Source organism: Gossypium arboreum, chromosome 9 (genome assembly GCF_025698485.1).
Source record: "Gossypium arboreum isolate Shixiya-1 chromosome 9, ASM2569848v2, whole genome shotgun sequence".
NCBI lineage: Eukaryota > Viridiplantae > Streptophyta > Magnoliopsida > Malvales > Malvaceae > Gossypium > Gossypium arboreum.
The window spans coordinates 82,197,387-82,224,560 of record NC_069078.1 but is presented as its reverse complement, the minus strand read 5'-3'; the positions used below and the strand labels follow the sequence as shown (position 1 = coordinate 82,224,560).

At 29.7% G+C, this 27,174-nt stretch overlaps 2 protein-coding genes across 2 annotated transcripts; one reads left to right on the top strand and one right to left on the bottom strand.

Moving 5' to 3' along the window:
• Nucleotides 1-11,166: 11,166 nt before the first annotated feature.
• LOC108450178 (40S ribosomal protein S7-like) lies at nucleotides 11,167-13,730 on the top strand. Its single transcript, XM_017747687.2, has 6 exons — nucleotides 11,167-11,277; nucleotides 12,192-12,275; nucleotides 12,366-12,439; nucleotides 12,534-12,657; nucleotides 13,012-13,194; nucleotides 13,380-13,730. The coding sequence occupies exons 2-6, from the start codon at nucleotides 12,201-12,203 to the stop codon at nucleotides 13,497-13,499; spliced, it is 576 nt and encodes a 191-aa protein (XP_017603176.1). The 5' UTR covers nucleotides 11,167-11,277; nucleotides 12,192-12,200; the 3' UTR covers nucleotides 13,500-13,730.
• Nucleotides 13,731-16,906: 3,176 nt separating this feature from the next.
• LOC108450789 (cysteine-rich receptor-like protein kinase 10) lies at nucleotides 16,907-21,041 on the bottom strand. The gene is made up of 5 exons (XM_017748557.2): nucleotides 20,592-21,041; nucleotides 18,741-18,951; nucleotides 18,387-18,624; nucleotides 18,077-18,227; nucleotides 16,907-17,488 (listed from the first exon to the last, which is right to left on the bottom strand). The coding sequence occupies exons 1-5, from the start codon at nucleotides 20,790-20,792 to the stop codon at nucleotides 17,111-17,113; spliced, it is 1,179 nt and encodes a 392-aa protein (XP_017604046.1). The 5' UTR covers nucleotides 20,793-21,041; the 3' UTR covers nucleotides 16,907-17,110.
• Nucleotides 21,042-27,174: the final 6,133 nt, after the last annotated feature.

Sequence of the window (27,174 nt, the reverse complement as noted above, 5' to 3'; positions counted from 1 at the left end):
AACTACAGAAAATGCACGATGTCTTCCATGGTTCTATGCTAAGAAGATATCGATCGGATCCTTCACATGTTATTACGACCGAGAATGTAGAGATTCGACCTGACTTATCGTATGAAGAAGAACCAGTTGAGATTCTAGCGCGAGAGGTAAAAGAATTACGTAATAAACGTATTCCTTTAGTAAAAGTGCTATGGCGAAGTCACAGTGTTGAATAAGCTACGTGGGAACCAGAAGAAACGATGAGATCTCAATACCCCATCTCTTTTCAGGTAAATTTCGAGGACGAAATTTATTAAGGGGGAGAGAATTGTAATGAACCGAAAGTTACGGTATTGGAAATTGAGTCTTGAGTACTATTTCCGTGAAATTTATTCATGAATATTTATTAGAAATATTTATGAATTATAGTTGAATAGTTATTTAGTGTTTAATTAAGTGAAGTAGCTTGAATTTAGTTTAAAGGGCTAAATTGCATAAGGAATAAAAGTTTAATTATAGATTAAAGAAGTAAAAGGGACTAATCTAGTAATTAGACCCTAAGTGCCATGTGTGTGTTAATATTGAATAACGTGTGTAATAGTTGGTATATATGTGTAGTAGCTATAAGATATTTTATGTTATAGCTATTACACATGTTAATTTTATATTTATTATAGGTTAATAATAATATAATATAGTATAATGAATAAAGAATAATAAGTAAAGAATAGAAAAGTTACAGAGAGCAAACGTGAGAAAGAAAGAAAGACTAACAAAGAGCAAACGTGAGAAAGAAAGAAAGAAATAAAAAAGGGAAATTTAGGATTAAGGCCCTAAAGTTTGATTGGTAAGTTGTTTTAGCTCATTTTCTTATGATTTTTATGTTTATGGATGCCTAATTCAAAGTTCTACATGTATGAGGTTAAAATGAAGAAAAATAGAGAATTTTTAGATATTGATTTAGTTGAATAAATTGAGGTTTTATGGGTTAAATTGATAGAAATTGAAGTTAGAAATGATTAGTTAAAGGAATTTCTAAGTTAGGTTTAAATAGGGACTAAGTTGAATACAACTCAAAATTTATGTTTTATAATGAATTTTATGAGTTAGAAATTGTTAATGAGTTGATTAAAAGAGAATATGAAGCTTAAGTCAAAGAAAAAAGATTAGTAATGGAAAAAGGACGAAATTGGAACTTTTGTAAAAGTTTGATAGAAAGTGAAAATGTGTTTTATGAATTAATATATTGATGATTTTTAATTGTATGATTGTTAGTAGCAAACGTAGCACTGGATACATCATCAAAGAAGGGAAAAAAGATAGTAAACGAAGATATCGATTAAATTCGATAAATAGTGGTTTGTATTTCTATAAACCGAGCTTAATCGTTATTGCTATATTTGATATTTATATTGTATGAAAATGTGAATGAGGTAAGTATTTTTACCATATTGAAATGAATGTGATTTTGAATACCCTATTAACGATTGTCGGGCTAGTCGGATATAGTTGACATGTCATAGGAATTGGAAGTATTGGGATATTCCGACATTGAGTCGATGAGACACTATGTGTCGACTACGTTAAAGCTCGGATTTGTTCCGATGAAGTACTTTGTGTACTATAATGTTAAAGTTCGGATTTGTTCCGATGAAGTACTATGTGCTTATCCCGAGTGTGGGTTGGATCCGTATATCCGTCGATGTCCGAAAGTTATGTTAATAAGGGTAAATAAAGTAAAGATTATTAAAGTCTTGATTGATATTGAATAATAGCAATAATGTGTTTGAATTACCATGTTTTAAAGTTGATTAAGCTATTGTTTATAGAAATACCACTGAGAGTATTCTCAGCAGACGGTTTGTTTCGTATGCAGCTAGGTACGAAAGTATAAGGACTCAAAGATACAAGCCGATCCCCAAACTCAAATTGGTGAAGTTTCTATCTTTTGGAAAATGGCATTGTACCTAGGATGTCTTTTGGTCATTTTGAAAGTATCTAAGTTGTTAAGTGATATTTTGGTATGTTTTGTAAATGTTTGTAATACCCCATACCCGTACCTGAGACCAGGATAGGATACGAGGCATTACCGAGATTTTCAGAATAATTTCAATTAATTTATATTATTTAGTATTCATTTTCATGTTTCATGTAACATTCTTTTCATATATTCAATTCAAAATATCATATAAAATACGATACAATACTTAAATTTTCATATTTACATGCTCATGCAGGATATACGAACCTACCTGACTAAATTGCAGAAATACCAAGTTTTAGGGGCATATTGGTGATTTACCATATTCCCAAATTTCACCCAATCTTAAATTGATAATTTCATTCAATTTATTAATTTAGATAATAAAATAATTCATTCCTTTCAATTTAGTCATTTTCGATATCTTTACAAAATTACCCATAAAGTTTTACTTTTATTCAATTTAGTCCTTGAGCCAAAAACATACAAATTAGACATGCTAGCTGAATATTCATACATATTTTTCCTCCTCCTCCTCTCCATTCCACATCCTTAGTATAAACAACACACTTGTAGGTAACATTATCCATAATTTTTACTATCTACTTATGTGAATATTCAAGCTGTCCATTTGTGTCATAGTCACTAAATTATTTTTATCTTGAGCTACAGAACTCAAAATTAAGATCCTATAATTTTCCCTGAAACTAGACTTATATACCTTCTTACCATAAAAATTTCATAATTTTTTGTTAGGCCAATTAATACAGTTTATTGATTAAAATCTCCCCTGTTCTGCTGTCTGATAGTTCCGACTCTTCTTCACTAAAAATTAATTATCCTCTTGTACAGGATTCAAATGATGTCCTCGTTTGTTTATATTGAAAATAGACTAATTCAGGATTCCAAACATATAAATTTAAGCCCCTAATTATTTTTATCCAATTTTTTATGATTTTCCAAAGTCAGAACAGGGGAACTCGAAATCATTCTGACCTTGTCTCACAAAAGTTATTGTATCTCATGATTTACAATTCCATTGCTTACATAATTTATTTTATAAGAAACTAGACTTAATAAGCTTTAATTTCATATTTTATTCATCCTCTAATTCGATTTCTAAAATTTTTGGTGATTTTTCAAATTTAGACTACTGCTGCTGTCTAAAACAGTTTTAGTGCAAAATGTTGATTTCCATTTTGCCCCAAATTTCACAATTCATACAATTCAGTCCTTGCTTAATTAACCCCTCAATTAAGATAATTTTCTCAATTAATACTTTTTCTAGACATTATAAGTTATTTCATAACTATTGAAATTCAGAATTTCCATATGAAACTCTAACTTCAAACTCTTTTACAATTAGGTCCCAAACATTCACTTTCTATTCAATTCTTTCAATAAAATCAGCATATAAATAATTTAAAGCTCTAATTCCATGCCAAATCATCATATACTTCCAGCACATATTTATATCAACTTTCAATTTCTTTCATAGAATCAAAAACTAATGAATTCAACAAGTGGACCTAGTTGTAAAAGTCACAAAAACATAAAAATGTCAAGGAGAAAGCAAGAATTAAACTTACATGAAGCTAGAGTATGAAAACCAGCTTGAACCCTCCTCCATGGCTATTTTTCAGCTGATGAATATGAAGAGAAATGAAGAGAATTCTAGATATTCCAATTTAGTCCCATTTTTATTTAGCCAATTTTGGCAATTTTCTAATTTTGCCCTTATTTCATCCATTTCCTGATTTTTCTCAACTATTGCCGCCCAAAATATCTCCTTTAGGACTATTTTCACTTTAGGTCCTTCCTCATTTGACAATTGAGCTATTTAATCCTTCTAGCAACTTTTACACCCTTTTCAATTTAGTCCTTTTTATTTAGTTAACCACCCAAACGTCAAAATTTTCTGACTAAATTTTAATACTACCTCACCAACACTCCATAAATATTTTTAAAAATATTTATGGCTCGATTTATGAAGTCGAGGTCTCGATACCTCATTCTCGACCCAATTTACCTAATTAATTCTTTTAAATCACCAAATTCACTAATTCAAAAATGCTTTTATATTTGCATTTGACTCATATGTATTAATTTATTAAATTTTGAACTCACCCGTCGGATTTGGTGATCTCAAATCTCTATTTCGATACCAATTTGAAAATTAGGTCATATAACTCTCCCCTTTAGGGATTTTCGTCCCCGAAAATCTTATCAGAAAAGAGGTTAAGGTTTCAGCATAAATCCTCCATCCTGTAATGTTGCCTAAGAACCTTACACTGTACTCGATTACTTTAAATTTTCTGAATGTCATTATACAATATTAATTAAGTAATCATCACTCGCAAAGTAAACAAAACTTCATTGCTCAGAGCATACATATCTACGTTTATTCCTCTCAAAGGTTAATCGATAGCTACTCACAATCTTTCAACAACTCAAATCATCATTACTGTCTTAAATTCAAATTTTTCTGTAATATTCAACACTTTAAACTCTTGGAATCAGGGATTATGTAGCAATTTTTTTTTTCAGACTATCCATCTATTTACTCATGAATACATAAAATTCATTTCCAAACTCGAGGATCGATTTACATGCATATATCTCAAATTACCTTCCAACTGAATAACTTGTTTTGATTAAAACATTTTATTCCATCTTAACTGTCAAACAATAATAACCTTTCAAACAATTTCCTCTTCAAGTTGTTAGAACAACTCAATCACATAATCTTTCACAAATTTCCGTAACATACTAGTCAAAAAGCTTTAGTAACGGCATTAGTTCAAACAAAACACCACATCTCGATTTATCTCATTGACCTTAATCAATATTACCTAATAAAAGAAAATCAATATAAAAATTTAGCACAATCCACATTTTGTTGATGTCAATCTTCTTAAGAAAACTCGAAGAATTCCTGATAACACATTCTTTAGATATCATACCTGGATAAGTTGATTGTCCTCTTCTTTAACTGTGGCATCACTTAATTTGAATGATTTTCAAAACAGTCTATCATCTATTCTAGAATCGTTTTTACTTGCTAAACCATTCTTATCTCTGACCACTTTATTAATTATTCCACTTTTTGTTTTGAACTCTTTTGTTTCACACTTGTGAACTTATTCAATATAAATTTCATAAACTTTATTATATAATACCATAATGATAGGGGGTGAAGATTGTAAAGCCTTGACTTTTAGCTCTTATATATATACACACATCTAACATATCATTTATTAATCAACATAACATCATATAAATACCAAACAATATAGGCGCGCTCATCACAAGATAAACTTTTATTTCATTTCATACATCATCACATCCATATCATGAACTCTTTTCATACCTTTCCAAGTTTCAACTCATCATAAACACATTCTTACTCAGACACATTAGTGTCACTTTCAACACTTTCTGAAATAACTCGCTTAAAAAGTATTTCGTCTATAAGTAAAATAAAAATTTGATCGGATTATACGCATCACTCTATCACGATTTATATGGCATGTATCTCTAAACACTTTACATTATTTTCTTTTGATCATGAATTTCATTATTTCTATAATTCTATAGTTTCTTTTTGCACATATTTACCTAGTTTATCATTTATATCCATTTTCTATCCTTTCATTTCACATTTTATTTTCAATTCAATTTTCACATCGCCTCTCGAGCTTTTACCAACAGGAATAGAAGATAATATCATATGAATCTTATTATCAAGTGTTTTATCACATATATTAGCTTGGAAAACCAAAGAAAGATAGAGTAGTACCGCTTGTGAATCAATCAGACTTGCGATAATTTCTGTCTATTAGCATATTTATCTAACCTTTTAATATATTTATTATAGCATCCAAACATTAACAATTGCATATGCCTCTAAAAATATCAATACATATAAAATACCCACATAATATCCCAAACATTTACTATAATATACCCAATTTTAACTGGTATATTCAAATATTTTTGCAATTTATTCACCAATCTATTGACTAGTATAGTCATCAATAATTTCACATCATTCAGTTCACTCAAGAATTTAATTTGGAAGGAATTTTCAGTTAACCATTCTGTAAATATCATATTTGAACAAATCGATTTTCCTATAAATAACTTCTTTATTTAACAAAGGGTATCAGATATCCCAGCTAGTTTTCAGAAAAAATTGATGTCTCTATTCAGAACCCATCTTTACCTATTAACGCATTCTCAGTTCCGGCTGTATTATCAATTGTTCAACCATTGAACTTTTTCACTTTCCGCTTCTGAATTTAATCAATATAAATCTCATGAATTTCATTGCATATAACTGTATTAGTAAAAGGGGTATAGATCATAAAGCCTTATAATTTAATTTTCATGTATTTACTTATATAACATTTATTATTCTCAAGTATTATAAAACATTTATCCGTACTTTTACGAGTACTGCTTCATCATAACTAACATTTTTACTCAGGGATAATCCTTTATCTTGTAACGAAAATTGTTTAATTTTTTTATTTAACAGAGGCCCAGTAGACTAGATAGAACACTTCGGATATATAGGACTTATACAGAGGTGCATTATTATGCACTAATGAACAGAGAGCACAAATGTGGTAATCAGAGAGCACTGGCGTGCTAGTAATCAGAGAGCACTGGCGTGCTAGTAATCAGAGAGCACTGGCGTGCTAGTAATCAGAGAGCACAAATGTGCTAATCAGAGAGCACTGACGTGCTAATATTCAGAGAGCATGCTGAAGTCCCTTAACATCCTAGTAGTTCTAATCTTGTCTACTTGGGCAAATTATTTCATACATGCATATCACTTTTACACCTTTCGCATAATATTTTTACATGCTTTACGATTTAATTTAATCCTTGTACCAATAATTTATATGCTTATATCTTCTGTATCTTCAATACATGTAATATATTTCAAAATTCACTATTCATTCATAATTCTCTAATAATCCTTATCATGTACTTCATATATCACATTTATATATTTTGTAATTTAGTCATCGTATAATATTTCATATAGTAATATAATTTACTTTTAATAATACATATAACATAATATTCATTATCGACATGTATTATAAAACTTTTATTCATGCCCTTTTTTTTTTTTTACCGATTCATCATAATCAACTTTCTACTTGTATACTTGAGTATCGTTTTAGCATTATCGAATTAACTTGGTTATAAAACATCTCTCTATAAGTAAAACAAATTTCATTAGAGTCGAGAGATATCACATCGTCACATATTTTAATGACATGTGTTTTTAGACTTCACATATACTACGTTTGATCCGAGAACCGACTAAACCGTAGCTCTGATACCATTAAATGTAATACCCCATACCCGTACCTGAGACCGGGATAGGATACGAGGCATTACCGAGATTTTTAGAATAATTTCAATTAATTTATATTATTTAGTATTCATTTTCATGTTTCATGTAACATTCTTTTCATATATTCAATTCAAAATATCATATAAAATACGATACAATACTTAAATTTTCATATTTACATGCTCATGCAGGATATACGAACCTACGACTAAATTGCGAAATACCAAGTTTTAGGGCATATTGGTGATTTACCATATTCCCAAATTTCACCCAATCTTAAATTGATAATTTCATTCAATTTATTAATTTAGATAATAAAATAATTCATTCCTTTCAATTTAGTCATTTTCGATATTTTTACAAAATTACCCATAAAGTTTTACTTTTATTCAATTTAGTCCTTGAGCCAAAAACATACAAATTAGACATGCTAGCTGAATATTCATACATATTTTTCCTCCTCCTCCTCTCCATTCCACATCCTTAGTATAAACAACACACTTGTAGGTAACATTATCCATAATTTTCACTATCTACTTATGTGAATATTCAAGCTGTCCATCTGTGTCATAGTCACTAAATTATTTTTATCTTGAGCTACAGAACTCAAAATTAAGATCCTATAATTTTCCCTGAAACCAGACTTATATACCTTCTTTCCATAAAAATTTCATAATTTTTGGTTGGGCCAATTAATACAGTTTATTCATTAAAGTCTCCCCTGTTCTGCTGTCTGACAATTCCGACCCTTCTTCACTAAAAATTAATTATCTTCTTGTACAGGATTCAAATGATGTCCTCCTTTGTTTCTATTGAAAATAGACTAATTCAGGATTCCAAACATATAAATTTAAGCCCCTAATTATTTTTATCCAATTTTTTATGATTTTCCAAAGTCAGAACAGGGGAACTCGAAATCATTCTGACCTTGTCTCACAAAAGTTATTGTATCTCATGATTTACAATTCCATTGCTTACATAATTTATTTTATAAGAAACTAGACTCAATAAGCTTTAATTTCATATTTTATTCATCCTCTAATTAGATTTCTATAATTTTTGGTGATTTTTCAAAGTTAGACTACTGCTGCTGTCAAAAACAGTTTTAGTGCAAAATGTTGATTTCCATTTTGCCCCAAATTTCACAATTCATACAATTCAGTCCTTGCTCAATTAACCCCTCAATTAAGATAATTTTCTCAATTAATACTTTTTCTAGACATTATAAGTTATTTCATAACTATTGAAATTCAGAATTTCCATATGAAACTCTAACTTCAAACTCTTTTACAATTAGGTCCCAAACATTCACTTTCTATTCAATTCTTTCAATAAAATCAGCATATAAATAATTTAAAGCTCTAATTTCATGCCAAATCATCATATACTTCCAGCACATATTTATATCAACTTTCAATTTCTTTCATAGAATCAAAAACTAATGAATTCAACAAGTGGACCTAGTTGTAAAAGTCACAAAAACATAAAAATGTCAAGGAGAAAGCAAGAATTAAACTTACATTGTCAAGGAGAAAGCAAGAATTAAACTTACATGAAGCTAGAGTATGAAAACCAGCTTGAACCCTCCTCCATGGCTGTTTTTCAGCTGATGAATATGAAGAGAAATGAAGAGAATTCTAGATATTCCAATTTAGTCCCATTTTTATTTAGCCAATTTTGACAATTTTTCAATTTTGCCCTTATTTCATCCATTTCCTGATCTTTCTCAGCTATTGCCGCCCAAAATATCTCCTTTAGGACTATTTTCACTTTAGGTCCTTCCTCATTTGACAATTGAGCTATTTAATCCTTTTAGCAACTTTTACACCCTTTTCAATTTAGTCCTTTTTATTTAATTAACCACCCAAACGTCAAAATTTTCTGACTAAATTTTAATACTACCTCACCAACACTCCATAAATATTTCTAAAAATATTTATGGCTCGATTTATGAAGTTGAGGTCTCGATACCTCATTCTCGACCCAATTTACCTAATTAATTCTTTTAAATCACCAAATTCACTAATTCAAAAATGATTTTATATTCGCATTTGACTCATAGGTATTAATTTATTAAATTTTTAACTCACCCGTCGGATTTGGTGATCTCAAAACCACTGAAAATTAGGCTGTTGCAATGTTGCCAAAACCTTAAGTATGGTATGTTTTGATATGTTAGTGAAGAGTAATAAGAGGAAGTGTTGGTAAATATTGTCGAGAGAAGAAATGAAGATGTTATAAACTTAGTCATCAACATTTTATACTAAAACAGATTTGGACAGTAGCGGTAGTCCAACTTTGAAAATATATCAAAAATAGTATAAAGTGAATTAGATAATGAATAAAATTTGTGATTGAAGCTTAATGAATCTATTTTTATATGGAAGAAATAAAATAGGTAAAAGAGTTGTATTTTATGAGATATTTACGTTTTGGTGAAACAGGGTTAGAATAATTTCTGGATTCCCTGTTCTGACTTTAGAAATTCACCATAAATTGTGTATTAAGAATTAGGACTCAAACTTTATTTGTATGGATTCCTTATTGAGTCTATTTTAATTGAAACAAATGGCATAGTATTGGATTTCTGACAGGAAGAAATTTGATTCAGAGGGCACAAGGGTCGAGTATTTGAACCACAAACAGGGAGATTTTTCTAATAAACTGTACTAATTGGCCCGACCAAAATTCTTAAAAAAATTAGTAAGTAGATATATGAGTCTAGTTTCAGGAAAATTTACGGAATTAGATTTGAGTTTCAGTAACTCGAGATATGATTTTTTTAGCAACCGTGACGCAGATAGATAGTTTACTACGAAAACTGTTTAAGTGCTAAGATAAGTTTTGTAATGTCTCCTGCTCGACTTCGGCGACGGTCTCGGGTAGGGGGACATTACACTTATGTCCATTAAATGATTTTTTTTAATGCAAACTGAAATGCTATTAATTGAAAAAATAATAGTTATAAAGTAAATACAATACATAATTCTCAGGACAAATCAAGAAATACAAAAATGAAAGAGCCTTTTTTCTGTCTTAGGAATCTCTTCATGTCCGTATGAAATCTCATATCACAAATTAAATCAATGATCCAGTTCAAGTTTGAGACAAACACTCCTCTGTATTTTTTTATGCATTTTATATTTTTTTAATTTCTTTTATAAAATTTTACAATTTTTTACGATTTTTCTATTTTTTAAATTGTAATATTTTTACTAAAATTGAATAATTTTTAAGAATTTTTATTGATTTTTATTTTTTATAATTCTTTTACCACATGTCACGTCATGATTGTGACACGGGTGACTCTAGTTGAGAAAAATTAGGGGCAGTTAACTTTAACGATTAATTATTAAACTTAATGGTCAAAAGAAATTTTTAATATATTTTAAAAGTTCAAGTACTTAATCATGTGTAAAAAAAAAGGCTTAATTGGTTTTTAGAAAAGTTTAAGGACCTTTTGATATATATTGAACGTTTAAGTACTTGATTGAATGAAAAAAAAAGTTGGAAACTTAATTACATTTATTTGAATAAAAATTGAGGTATGATGTATTATACCTGTAATTGTTTTTTTTTTTTTTTTAATAATTGTACCTGTAAGTTTGAACTCTTAAAAGACTGGAAAAAAAAAACACCAAATAACTACTTTATTCGACTGATTATTGTGATGATCAATTTAATGGGTTAGTTTCAGTATTGTACAAGCCCATACAAAACCAGATAGGACCAAAACCAACGGTCCAACTTTAATCAAAACCGACGGCCCAACTTTAGACCAACGGTGATCACGTGACTTAATCATGGTCGTCCACGTGTGAACTAAAGAATCGTGGCCCTCAGCGCCTCAATATAAAGTGTCATCTTAGGTTGAAATCCTAGGGTTTTTCCTGATCTGCGGAAAGAGAGCTTCTCATCACATTTTATTGTGCTTCTCTCTCAGGTACAGCCTTTTCATTTTCCTACACTTTGTTTGGTTGCCTAGAAATTTCAGCTGGTTAAATGATTTCTTCTTCTTTCTGTTAAGGTTTCTTGTATAACTAAACAGAGTAATACAGGCTTTTACTCTTTTCTGTTACTGGCGTCTGTTTGGTTGCTAAGAAAAATTGTAGGAAAGGGGAAAACAAATGCTGTTATGGTTGGATTTAGTTGTATAGCTTTAATAATTTAATTTCATTAATAGATGTTCAAACAATGAGTTTTAGGCTTTGTTCATCTTTGTTTATATATATGAACAAATATGTTCTTTATTTTCTGAGCTAATAAGAACATGGAGTGTTTCCAGCTATTATTTGAATCTTTTTTTTTTCTCATTTTGAATATATTTTATTTTCTGGGAAATGTGGTAAAAATAACTAAATATTGGAATTTGTGTATGCGGGTTTTTGTGTTGTCAGTTAATGTTATAAACTGTTAATAATCACTTTGAGACTTATGCAAGTTTTCAAGTAATGTAGTGAATAAGTGGTACTATTAGTAATTGGTTTAAGAATATGATGTTGATTAGTATTATTTATTTTTCTGTTTAGAAAATCGTTTTCAAAAGGGTGCGAAGCATTTCACGTTGAAGTATTTTCTTATTTGCTTTTGTATGATATCGACCTTGTTTGGAACTTTATCAATTATCAAACTTGTTATCATTGAATTTGAATTTGGTGTAATGAACTGGTCATGGATTGAAACATAGAATTTAAGGCTGAATCTTAGCTTCTTAAATGTCCAGTGAGATTACTAAGGCCTTTAAATTTTGTGTATGGATATTAAATACACATCCAATTTCAATTTCAATCTGATTTCTTATTATTATATATTGTTTGAAAAAAAATTCAATGTTTTTTTATTAATACCACAATGCAGATCTTGAAAATGTATACATCAATGAAGAAGATCCACAAAGATAAGGATGTTGAACCAACAGAATTTGAGGAATCAGTTGCCCAGGTTTTAAAATGTTCTAGTGTTTGTTGCACTTTTAAAGCTTCCTAAAACGGTCCCAGTCATGATTCAATTATGTGTGAATGTTTGTAACAGGCATTCTTTGATTTGGAGAATACCAACCAGGATCTGAAAAGTGACCTCAAGGATCTCTACATTAATTCAGCAGTGTATGTATGATTTTTTGAGATGCACTAATTCCAAATTGATTTATTTATCTGGCTACCATATGATTGGTGTAATCTGTTTGCGTTTTGCATGCAGCCAAATTGATGTGTCTGGGAGCCGGAAAGCTGTTGTTATCCATGTCCCCTACCGATTGAGGAAAGCTTTTCGCAAGGTTCATGTTAAGCTTGTGAGGGAGCTTGAAAAGAAGTTCAGTGGAAAGGTGAGAAATAGTCCTCCTTCAAAGTTTTTTCTTTACAACGAAGTAATCAAGGATGGGTTAGGCCTTTTGGATTACAATTTATTTCAAGTGCATTATCATTACGAAACTCAGTAACAAATTTAATTTTCCTTTCTTAGCATAAGATGCTGTAATCTTTGGAGTTGTTTTCTTTCCAGACTAAAACATTGCAGCTCCCCTTTAAACAAGGGAATTAATCATATTTTGTCATGAAATTGCATATCTTTGTGGTTTCTATTGTTATGCTAATTTATAATGATGATTATTAAGTGGCTTGATTAGTATGTACTACGTGTTTTGGTTTTGAGTTTTAACTTGGTTTATGCATATTGATAGGATGTGATTCTTATTGCCACCCGGAGGATATTGAGGCCCCCAAAGAAAGGTTCTGCCGTTCAGAGGCCTCGCAGCCGCACATTGACTGCTGTACACGAGGCAATGCTAGAAGATATTGTCTTGCCCGCCGAGATTGTCGGGAAGCGCACTAGATATGCAATTGATGGATCTAAGTTAATGAAGGTACAAATTGCTGTCATAATTATGCTGTTAAATGTTGATGAAAAGGTCTTAAGCGATGAGTGAAAGAATTGTGATCCTTTTATATCAATACCTACATATGGTTCAATAGTTCTTATTAACCATGGTTGTTGTCATTTATTGAAGGCTAATGTTTCTGTAATCTTTTTCCGACACATCATGGGCAGGTGTTTTTGGACCCCAAGGAACGAAACAACACTGAGTATAAGCTTGAGACCTTTTCTGCAGTTTACCGGAAGCTTGCTGGGAAGGATGTTGTGTTCGAGTTCCCTGTTACAGAGGCATAGATAAGTCCTTTTACAAGTGTTGTGACATCTTTCTGGTCTTATTTCATTTCTTGTTTTCCCTTAGAAAAACTGCATTTTTGCTATTTAAAATTCGACATTATTGAGTTGCCCGAACAAGCAGAGATATATAAGTATCATGATGGATTTTATTTTATTTTCTTTGATAATGCGGTATGACATTTAATGTAGGGATATTATGATTTTATTAAAATGTTTTTTGTTGGCTCCAAATTTAATCCTTCCATTCATTTACTTTTTCTGTACCGGTATTGTGATAAATCTCCCAAATATATATAGGAACTCTGATATAATATGCAATTTGATAGCCAAACATTGATTCGGTGTAATTTGAATTTTATTCAGTTTTTCGTCGCCTACATTATACCATTCTAAATTAACATACCAGTCATATCGACGCACGATTGTTTGTTGGAATCCCATTTACATTGATTATAAAAACAATTGTTCTTTACACTGGCTCTGGATCTGGTTCATGGTAGAGAACATCTTGGGTCTCAAAAATCTCCTACATGTCATACAAGCTTTATATTTATTTTAGTTTTGAAACTAATTTGGCAATTCAAAAGGGTAGGGTGAAGATCTCTCTTATCATTTTTCTAATTTGAAGTTGTATTAAATTCTAAATTTTGTAGAAATTTGTATAAAAAAGTTTCTTTTCCTAGGTAGGGATTTTTAATATTATTAATGGAAATGTGTTGTTTTTGGCTTTAATGGTGATAGATGGGGAGATTCTTTTGATATTGAGGGTCTGTTTGTTTCAAACAAAATATTTTCTGGAAAACATTATCCAAAATTTCCTGTGTTTGATGGGGGAAAATAGAGCAAGTCTCTATAAACTGTATTGTTGGTCAACAGATTTTCTGTAAGTCATTTTACGTTCCTCCTAAACACGGGTTCCCCTCTCGCGCCTCTTCACTCTTTCGGCAGCTTCTCTCTGGCACTAACCTGTGCTCTCATCATCTCCTCCAACGGTAAGTACCCACATCAAAAAAGCAAAGTTAAAGCCTTAACCCTTTTTAAGATTTTGTTTGTCTCTTCACTCTTCAAGATAGAAAAAAACCCTTTTGATCTTTATATTTTTGGGTTTTTCTCTATTTTTCTTGTTTGTGTTTTTTAGTATCTTCTGCAAATTTTGCTTCGCGGATTTACTTATTCAGCCACCAGAGCAACGCATGTGGAGCTCGCTAGAAAAAAGTAGCAGTAATAAGCTTTACAGAGCAAACTATTTCACCCAAATTCTCAATCATTTCAACTTCAATCCAATGAGTTACCCAAAATTTCAGTGAAAATGTTTAATCAATGACACTTATTGGGGGTGTCCCAAAGAAGAATTCCCCAACCTTTGTTTATATTGGAAACGAAGAAGACATGGAATGATTCACTCAAAATATAGGATTCATGTTCAACATTGCACCAGATTTCAAAGCCATTCTTGTTTTGTAATGTTTATTGATTTATATTACTATTTAAATTTAGCTTTCTAAATTAATTAATGAAATTTTTTTGGGTATTTTGAAAATATTTATTGTGTTTAATTAAAAATAATTTTCGAAAAATGAGTTAGAATCAAATTAATCAAACAATGGATGATGTTTTCGGTAGCACTATGTAAACACCAAAAAAAAATATAATGTTTCCATAATTTTCAAAAAAACAAACATAGCTAAATGATGAAGCCTTTCGAAGCAAGGATGCAAAAGACTTCAAACGCTTGATGAGATGTAAGACTTTCCAATAAGCAGTAGAATCAATAATGTAGGTGATGAGAGTGATTCAACATTTATTATCACATTGTCCAACCGTCCCAATTGGATAGACTTATCAGTGTCAACCACAGGCTATGACATTGATTTTTGTTTTTTTGTTTTTTTTTTTCAAATTTCACATAAATCATAAAATTCCACTACCCGATAACCCTTGCTACAATCCCTAATCAATCCTACCAAAAAAATCTAAGCTACCCTAAGTAAACCAAAGCTTCCAAAGTTTGATATGATTTTATTTAAATTACAATATCAAAATATATTTTCAATCTGTAAAATTACTACGTTATTATTTAATTTTGTTTAGATTTCAATAAGGAACAACTATTGTTCCTTTTACGATTATTTTTAGATTGAAAATTAAATTATTATTTCATGTCATAATTTGACTTTAGATGCATCTAGCTCTTGAATTATTTTGCACTTAGAAAATTTTGCAGATGCAATTATCAAAATGGACATTTTTGTGTGCAATTTCTCTATAGATGAACCATGGAATCTCATGATTCATAGTGAAGAACCTAGAATAGTGCTGAAAAATATAATGTTATTAATAGGGGTTTCAATTGATGATAAGGTTGTTGTAGAGAGTTCATTCTTGTTATTAGAATTATCTCATGCATTGTTGGATACATTCCCTATTGGCAAAATTTTAAAACCGGTATTCAATATTCTTGAAATTAATGTAAATCTATCAATATATTAGAGTTCACATGCTATAATTAATAAAGAGGAATGTCAATACTAAATAAATCTAACAATTTAAATCCTTTTAATCTTTCCCTGTATCTTTCACATTTTATAAACTTCAAATTGGTTTGAACACATGTTTAGAGTTTGGGGTTTTGATATTCCATTATAAAGCATTTTACATGACATCTCATTTAATGATTGGCGAAATAAGAGGTAGTTGTCTACTTCTATAATCGAGAATACAGTTGTTTGTGTTTTACCTTCTAAACTATACACTCTCTCTTACAAGAAGATAAAAATATAATCATACATTTCATTATATTATAATACATATTACATTATAATTGTTTTATGGTAGGACTTGTATTGAATATTTGAATAGATGGGGTGGTGGTTTATATGGCACTAAATTTATTGATACGTAGTATTTAATTAATATGATTATTATTGTAAAAATTTGCATGCATTTGTTTTAATTAAATGTAATTTGTGCGGTTGTTGTATAGAATGATACGATTATTATCGTATTATTATCATGAATATCGAGATTCAACTAAAGTATATTCATACAAATTTAAACACAATATTGATTTAGCACACAGCTTCTGAAACATAATCTCAAAGCATTTTTTTTTTTTGAAAAAAAAATTCTTCCTTGAAAAGAAGATATTTCAATAAAAGCTGATTAGCCTTTTATAATTAAAAAAATTGGAAATCTTTTGTATAGGACCAACATAATTTGATTTGAAGAACAGATGATGAACCGAGACAACTCCGAAACGATGAACCAAGAGACATGCTGTTAGTAAACAAATAATCTGATTTCTCAATTTATAAAAGAACAAGAAGATTAAATAATATAGCAATTGAATAATAAAAAAATTCACATATTTGTTTAGATTTATTGTGGGGTAAAACTTAGACAGATACTTAGATTTTGACTCCTTCGTTGAATTATTGATTCCTTTAACCATCATTGTTGCATTCAAATAATTTGAAAAAAAAAAAAAACAATGAACCACCATAGAAAATAAGATGACATCAACACTAAATATATCATATTTTTAAAGAGATAATAATAACCTTTACAACAGAATTTTACTACAACTATAATTACACTGATCTACCAGAAGCTCATCTACCTTCTTCAATGGACGAATAGGATATGGAATTCCTAGAATAATCTTCAACAAAGCTACTTCCCGCCGAAACCTTTGTCATACCCCCATTGGTGCTACTTGCATTAGTGTTTGTATTAGTAAAAGCTGAAGTAGATGTGGTCGTCCACCGGCCTACACGCCCTTGGATTGCTGGTTTACCTGGTCTCGGCAAGGTGAATGAATCGCTGGAAAGCATGAGATGAACGGAGTTCATGTCTGGTCTCTCGACAACAGTCTGTTGACAGCATAACAAGCCTAGCTGAATGCACATTGCTGCCTCGTCAGGATTGTATTTCTCGAGGGTTGGATCAACTAAATCCAACATCTTTCCGCCTTGAAATAGCAGCCATGACTGTATATGAAAATGCCAGAATATTTTGTCAGAATCAGACTTATACATCATCTATTCCTACATGTATTACTTGGACTTTGAGTATAAGTGTCAGATATGGTATGTCTCTGAAATGAATAGTCCTTTTCTTTAACAGTTTTTCCATGTATTTTGGAGGATCTTTGAAGGTTATATCTCTCTCTATCCATTTAATGGACATCAAAAGTTCAATAAAAATAAAGAGTGGGGAGCAACATTTTAGGCTTATAAATCTGGAGATTCAAATAGGCCCTTCTAAGGAGTGGCCAATTTCACAGCACTAGATATACAAGTAAAACAGGTCAAGAAAATTAGGAAAATATCAGATCATACTATAAATCAAAATAATCCATAATGGATACAAATCAAAATTATCTAAGCAACTGGATGAAGCATGCAGCTTTGTTTATCTTCAATCTTCATATTAAATTTCCAAAATATTTGTGGATTATTTATGATAGTACTAAACTAATGTTCCATCCACCCGTCCATCTAGACAGCGAGACTAATACTATTAAATGAGATTTCAGAATTTACATTCATTTTTTTTCCTTTCAGAATTCAACTTACATAGTTCAAGAGGTCTGCCTTCTCTGAACCAAGACGGCTATCATGGTTTTTTCTGCCACTTACTATCTCCAAGACCACAACTCCATAGCTGAAAACATCTGTCTTCACAGACAAATACCCATGCATGGCATATTCAGGGGCCATGTAACCACTGCAGGCAATACAAGGGTTTACTTAATTGTTAATCTTTCTTAGTCGACAGCCAAAAGTAGCCCAGATAAAACTTGAAAGAAAATTAGCCTAATACAGTTAAAAGCAGCAATTACGATTAGAGAAGACTATGATGGGTAAAAGCAAAGAAACTACTCACTGGGTGCCAGAAATCCTAAAAGTATTTACATGAGTATCATCCCCAGGAAAGAGCCTTGCCAAGCCAAAATCAGAGATTTTTGGGTTCAATTGTTGATCCAACAATATGTTACTGGCTTTGATGTCTATATGAATGATCCTTTGAGGCGCCTCTTCATGCAGGTAGAGGAGACCTCTTGCAATGCCTGTGATTATCTTAAATCTTGTAGTCCAATCCAAGGAAGGAGACTTGCTCTTGTCTGAGAAGTTCAGTTGCGATTATAAGTTTTAGTTTACCAAACAGGTGATAAGACTTTGAATTTACAAGTTTTGATAGCAACAGACGTGAAAGGTGTTTAAAAAAAGGGGTTCTTACCAAAGAGAAAGTAATCAAGACTTTTATTTGGCAAATACTCATAAACAAGCATCTTCTCAGGTCCTTCTGCGCAGCACCCGAACAACATCACTAAGTTCTTGTGCTGGGTTTTCAATAAAAGCTTCACCTCATTAATGAATTGTTTCAGTCCCTGTCTTGAATCCATTGCAAGCTTCTTCACAGCTATCTCTTGACCATTTGGCATCAAACCCTGTAAGATATAAGCTGTAATGAGACAATAATCTCACAACAGTCTCCAATCACCAACACTCCCTCTCAATCCAAGCAAAGAAATAAGATAGCATATAATGGTAACCAATATAAAAGCTCTTTTATAAGGTAGTGCTATATAAAGTTAATTCCATTATATATGTCTCGCGATGGTTTATGTGGCATTGTTGGAATGACAACAGTTCAAGAGAGTAAACAGGTAAGAAAACTGGAAACAAAGGTGGCATTATAGCATAGAGCTTCCACGTGCAACAACATAACATGTCAGTGTATCACCATAAAGTTGCATACGAGCGATGGACTCTTCAGTCTTATGGAAAAAATTTTATTATCACACCATCAGTTTCCAGATACTTCCTTTTTGCCTGTTTCTAAACAAATCCATTCTCCTCGTTTCTACATCTTAAGATCAAGTTCCCATTCAGTAGATGTTCTATAAAGATGCAAGCTTCGTATTAAGTCAAATTCCAATTTTCACATAGATTGGAATGCCATAAAAGGTGGAAGAAGCCTGAGAAAATTTCCATTGTCAGAGGTTTTAAGTTGGGTTGGTCAGACATGAGATCTAGTTCAAGTTCCCGTGTGGTAGCTATGAAGCTTAAGGCCACATGAAGCTCCTTAAAAAGTTCTCTTTCTCTATTAAATAACTTCATTGCTTGTAGATACCCAGGCTACGTCTTTCTCAACAAACAAATGCTCCAAATCCCAGATACAGATAAGGTAGAAACACCCTTTCTCATTATAGTCATTCTAACCTATGTTGCTCTGATCATTTTTTAAGTACAAGGTTATGACCTTCAAGGATACTCAAAATATGTGGAAAATTTTAAAATAATCTAACCATTCCCATGTCTGAGGCATACCGATACCGGACAGTCACAGACGAGTTCTAAGTAACACAGGTTCTAAGCAACCACAACTCACCGTGGTTTTGTGTGCTTAACTTTTTATGATTAATGAGGCTGTGACGTATGCTTGCCTCTCACACTCATTTTCCATTCTTCTGAAACTACGCCACCCTTTCTCCTTATATGTTCGACTCCACTCTCTCCATATATTCTCCATGCCTTTAAGTACTCTTACCAAATAAAAATGTACTGAGATAGAGCCCTAATTAACTTTCATTGACGTTGGAACTGTTAGAGCAAAACAACTTGCCCCATTGCACCCTGGCTCTAGAGACAAACAAATGCAATTGGATCATTAAATGCTTTTGATTCATTTTTTCATTAATATTATTGTATTTGTTCTAATTTACATTTCCAATTGTGATTATTTATTATTTCTACAATCGATAACCTCATAGAATATTCTTTTCCAAAAGATATTCATAAGCTTTTAAATAAATAAATAAATCTATACAACTTGCATAAAAACTAAATATTGCTTTTAGCCTGAATAAACGCTAACTCCAATCCAGCCAAGGGCAGGCCCTTCAGCGACAATTACAACAACGACAAATATTTTAAAAAAATAAAAATAAAGATTCAGTAGGAGAAAATTATATATATATCAGAAACGTCCATAAATAAATAATAATAATAATAACATTGGGTGATTAAGTTGAGAGAAATAGTTAATAGCAATCTGAAGAGCACGGAGTTATAACAAGAAACGTACCTTGTAGACAGGACCAAAGCCACCATGACCGAGGCGATTAAGTTCAGAGAAATAGTTAGTAGCAATCTGGAGAGCACGGAGTTCGAAGAAAAGGCCCTGAGTGTCGGATCCGTCGTCGGAATCGTCTTCTCCGGCGGATCCACCTCGAGCGGCTTTGAAGCGTTTGGCGATGCAAGCAGAAAGTTTAGCCAAGAATCCCATGAAGAAATGGGTGGGCCCAATGGAATAGCCAAGGTCGTAGTCCAGGTAGAGGTGTACGGCAGAGAAAAGTGAGCATGAAGAAGAAGAAGAAGAAGACAGACGAAAAGGGAAGTTTGCCGCGTTTAAGTGTGCGAGGTATTGATTATGAGGACTGACAGGTAATTTAAGGAAAGGGTATTCAAGAGGGTATTAGGTACGACTTTTCATTCATTGAACAACGATTTTATTATGAGGCGTCTGAATTTTCTGTTAATAAGATAAAGTTACTTTTGATGTTTACAACTTTTTTTTTTTGGGGGGTAGAATTTTGCTATATTCAAATTGAGGTCTCCCTTTTGGTCCTATTCCTATGTTTGTCTTGATTTATAAAGTTTGTTCATATGTACTTGGTTGCATCTCCATTTTCTAAAATTTTTTCAAAGTTTAAATATTAAAATATGTATCTTAATCACACCTTAATATTTATATTTGAGTCCAAGTGTCCAACTGGTATATTTATATAGAAGCCTTAATAAGGATGCGACGAGTTTTGAATGAAAATGTCATCTCAAACTCTCTAACCACAACTCAGGCATAAATTTATTATGAGCTTTTATTTTTTAAAATTATAAATATTGGGATTTGAATTTATTTTATCACCATTTATAATTTCTTTTTATCACTTAAATTAAAATTTTATCTTTGTATTTTCTTCAACTTATGTTTTCTTATATTTATGTTTAGTATTATTTTAAGTCTTGATTCAATTGATGTGGTGAGTTAATTTGATACCGACTCAATTAAGAAAACTACAAAATAACTTTACATGTTCTAAATAAGTTATATTATTATGATGTTATTTTATCTTTCTCTTATTAAAAAAATACAAACGTTGAAATTTGAATCTATGTCACTAATATCTATAAATTCTTTTGCACGCTTATATTTTAAATACGTAATTTTCATGCACATATAATTTGATTGAATTCCTTGCAACATTATGCATTAATCTCAATTCAAATAATGAAAAAAATTGATAAAAATACTATAGAGACCCCTATACTAAGTGTCAGATTGCATTTTGCCCCATCAACTTAAGAGATAGGTAAAATTAAATTAGTTTTTGTACATTAAATCAAATAGCAAAATGGACCTTATTATTTAAAAATTCATTCATTTCTACGGTTCAAAATTGGCATGGCTGACAAAATAACCAAACAACGACATATAGCGTACCATGTATACCTCATGTTGACATACATGGACCAATTATTAATTGTAAAAATGGAATTTTTTTTATTTACAAAATGACTAATTTACTCTTTGATCTAACATGTAATAACTAATTTATCTATTTTCTAAATAAATGAAACAAAAATTTAATTTAATACCTAATACAAAAATCTCCACAATATTTTTACCTCAAAATTTCAAAACCACCCTTTTAAAGTATCAGAACTTTAAAATTAAAAGATATAGCGACCAGAAAAGGAGATTTTTCAACATACGACTTCCGTTTAAGAAGAAATGAAGAAGTATAACTACGCCATAAGCAAATCCAACTTTTACTTTTTCATAATTAGATGTATGAAATTTAAAATGTGTGGTAATCTTTTAATTAAATAACACGAGTCAAAGAAAAGTATTCAATATATATTAAATATAAAATACAATAAATAAATAAAAGTAAGACCTTTCACGTCAAATGCTTAGATGTTTTTCATTTTGGAAAAACTGATTGTTAATATCTTTATTTTAAAATTTTACGATTAACTTTTTCTTTATTTATATCATACTTAAAAACTTTTTTAAAATTTTATCCTTGTCTTTAATTTAATTTATCATTGAATTTAATTTATATTTACAAAAATATTATGAGAGTGACTGTTATTTAAGTATCTCGCTTGTTACGTCGGTTGAATTTTAAAGTTTTAAAATTATTTATATTTTAATTAAAATTTACTTTAACATTTTAAATATATTTGATTAAATTTAATTATTATCAATGATGGTTGTTTCATACTAATTTTTTTTAAAAAGAAGGTTATTTCATTCTATCATTTTTTTATATATGTGATTGTGTAATTGTTGTTATAATTTTCTTCACAGTTTAACATAAAATCTTCTAAAATTTTAAATTAAAATATATACATTTAAATGTACTTAAACTTATATTATATTGATTATTATAACATCAACGAGACCTATTAAACTAATATGGAACAGACAATATTTATTATATCTAATATTTATATAATATTAAAATTACTTGATTAACATTAAAAAGTAACGGTCATTTTGATTGAAGTTTTAACCTTCCACTCCATTTTAAAATCCAATTTTTATTTTCCCTTTTTCATTAAGATTTTATTTAGGATGCAGTTGGACTGTTCGAGGACTGTTGCTTAAATTAATAATAAAATAAAAATAAAAGAGTTGAATATGTTTTTTTTTTTTTTTTTAACTCGTGGAAAATGTCATCACTCATCACTGTCATAACCTTTATTGGATGTCCCCGAACACTGTCATAAAATTTGAGACTTAATTAGGTTGACGAAATATTTTTCAAAGAGAGATATTTCACATTAATTCTATACGCCACGTTGTATCCAAAGAAAAACTTCCCTTATTGAAAAATATATATTGGAATATAAAAATGTATTTGAAAAATGACATACAATCTGCACATTAAAATAATATAAAAATAAAAATACAAAATTGACTCGGCGATATATTTAAGGTTTTATCAATTTAGTAGGTTTGATTTTAAATTTTATCATATTTTATTTTTATTAATTTTTGTTAAAATAAAAAATTAAATTACTATAAATTTATTTTAATTACAAAAATATATTTTTGTAATTTTTCTAATTAAATTGACGTTTAGTTGATTTGTAGCACCAACTCAATCGAAATTTAAATAACATCATAAATATTTACTAAATTATGGCACAGATAAAAAATGTATGGAACAAATATATGAAAATTTAAATATTTAAATAACATCATGTGTATGTTTTTCTAAATTGTATAAAAAGATAAAAAATCCTCAAAATAAATGTTATTCTTTTAGATTATTATTTTATATAAAAAATTTAAAGAATATAATACTTTAAATACACTAAAAACATTAAAATAAATATTTTCTAACAAATTAAAAATACATTTAAAATTTTTATATTTAAATAATGAAATAATAGTAAAACAAAATAACAACATTAAAATAACAACAACAACAGTAAGAAAAAAATTAGAACGGCCCAAGGTTTCGTCTATTTAACAAATAGACTATATTTTTTTTATCTGAACTTACTTTTTTGAGTTTATATTTTTTTCAAATCTTTACACTTTTTGGATCACCTGACCCATTTTCAGGTGGATTGCAAGCAACTTCTACGGCAATCCATTTAGCAAGCACTTCCCGGCTATTTAATGAGGGTTGACTTTTATGCATGCTCTAGCCTTTCAAACAACCTGGGAGGGGGGTGGCTTTACAATCAGAGTCAACGAATTGACAGGTTTGTTGTTGCCTGCGGCACTTTTAAACGGTGTGGCTGAGAAAATGCCAAATAGCCTCGCAACTTGAGCGCCAAAAGGTCATCATTGAGTGATCTCTGGTTTGAAGCAATGTAGAGGGGAATTCTCTACCACCGGACCTGTTTTAATTAGAGGAACAAAAACCATTTTTTTTTGAAGTAAAGAGGAAGAGAAACTGTTCAACATTTTCAGACCAGTAATTTTCCTTCATGTTAAAAGGCAGCGCAATATGACTGCAAACTTGCTAAACAATGTTTCCTCTATGCTGAAGGTATTTTATTTGGGCAGAAGAAAGACTACCCCCACGTTGTATTCGTAACCGTGTAGTCTGGGATGCTATGTGGTGCATTTGTATATAAATTTAAATATTTTAATTTTAATAAATCTAATATCATGTGAGATATTTTAATTGATTGGATAGATTACATAGTATAAATATATTTCAATATATTTCAATTTACATCTTTTTACACTAATAACATTATCAATATTAATTAAATTAAAATTCAATCAATAGGATTAGGTAAGAAACAAGACAAATGGACGATGAGAAAGAGATGCGTAATATTTCCACTACGTACAGAGCTAATCGTCACCAATTTCTCTACCTCATCAAAACATTGGTTGACTTTGACTTCATTCCTTTGTATTTGGGTGCTGCCCAATTTGGTGTTTCGAATATTTTTATAGACTAAAATTTGTTTAGTCTATGTATTTTCTTTTTCATTTTTTAAATTTAGTTTTGTTTGCCCAATTAAATTTTTTTATTAAACTTAGCTTTATTACAGCCATTTTTTATGTCACTATTAAGTAGGTTTTATTTTTCATTTCAAAATGCTATACTAGTAATTTTAAAAGAAGAGTTTAACAATTTAAATTTTAAATAAAAATAAACTAAATTTTAGAAGAAAAAAAAGCAAAAGATTAAATTCTAAATGTTCAAAACAACAATGACTTGAAACTTATTTTAACCACATTTATGTGTCATGTCAGAGATTTTTCAACCACTTTTCTTTGAGATAATGACATTGATGGTCCTTTAACTTTAGCAAATATTTTACTATGGTATATATACTTTAATGTTGTGTTTGGGTGAATGTTTTAGAGTAAGAATTTATTTTAATATTTCAAAAGTAAATCTACTTGTTTGTGTGAAAATAATATTTTTTCAAAATTTATATTTGACATAATACTAAATTTAGTCTTTAATATTTACATTTTTTTGTCAATTTGGTTTTTTAGTTAAATTTGACCTTTAACTTTTATAAAAATTTAACGGATGTTTTTAATGAAATATTAACTAAAATATAAATTTTTAAACATGACAGCTTCTATGGTAAGTCACATGTATTTCATGCTATTTTTTTATGAATTTTATGGACTTTTTATAATTTTTGAATTTTTTTATTTTTGAATACTTTTATATTTTTAAAATTATTTATTGATGTGCCATATAAGACAAATAAGGCCATGTTAGCACCAAGTACACTTGAATTGCCACGTGAGCTGCTATGCACATTGTTAAAATTTTAATGTTTTAGTAACATTTCTATTAAAAAAGGTGAATTGACACTTTTTAATAGATTGATGGCTAAATTTAATTAAAAAAAAGAATAAATGTTAACTTAACAAAAGATGTAAATGTTGAGGACTAAGTTTAGCATCGTGTCCACATCTCTTCATGAGCCTGACTACTAGACCAAGCCTCAAAGCTTGCTCAAAATTTGAGAGAGTTTGAACAAAAGTATTAAGTTCAAAAAATAGGTTTAGGTAAAAAAATTAGACTTGTTTAAAATATTGGTCAGACTTAGACTTAAACACCCAAGGCCAAAACTAGCCTAGCCTGACCTGCGTTTAAGTTTATAATGTTTTATATTATGTTATTTTTTTATATATTATGTAATTTATAACACAAAAAATTAAATCTATAATAATATATAATACTACTATAATGTAATAAGACAACTAAATATAAACTTTTAATAAATAAAAATTATATAAAATCATTAAATATTAAATTAAAAATAATAGAAATATATATTTAAAAATAATAATATGAGTGAGTCTAAAATGAGCTTTGGTTAGCTATGTATAAATATAGGTAAATTTAAACAAAATTTTAAGTCTATATTTTGAACCGGACCAAACTAAACAAATGTAAAATATATTAATATCATACTTAAATCTAACGTAAACTCAATCTGATCCGACTTACTAACAACTCAAATTGTTACTTTATATGTATATTATATATATTATGATAAATATACCACGACTAAAAAGTTGCAGGAAAACTTGGGCACTCCAATCCAGTAGTTGCCATAAAAATTAATCTTTTACAATTATTGGATTGATTTAAACTTGGATGCTGAAAGTGACAAACAATCAATTTTCTTTTACGGACAAACAATCAAATCTTCATTAGCCTATTTAAATACTTTTAAATTTTTATGCATATTTTTAACTAAGTCGATGGTGTCTTTCTTTGTATTAAACTAGGAAAAACAATATTAATATTTAATAATAAGATACCCACAAAACCAAGGACGAAACCGAGATAAAATATTTTAAGAAAATACAATAACATTTATTGTTAAAATATTCTTAGGAAAATACATAGTCAACTTATTATAATAGATAAGGTCGTTATTTCTTGTCACGAAAGTCAATATAAGTGAAATCATGAAGTTCAATTAAGAAATATGGCTTAATTTAAAAATTAATAGAGATCTAAAAAGTATTTAAACAAAAAAAAAATTAAAAAATAGTGCTTAATTATCTAATTTTGATATTAGCAGGGATCCAAGAAGAGTTTAAACTAAAAAAATTAAGGGGCCAAAGTTAAATTTGCCCAATTTCAAAATTG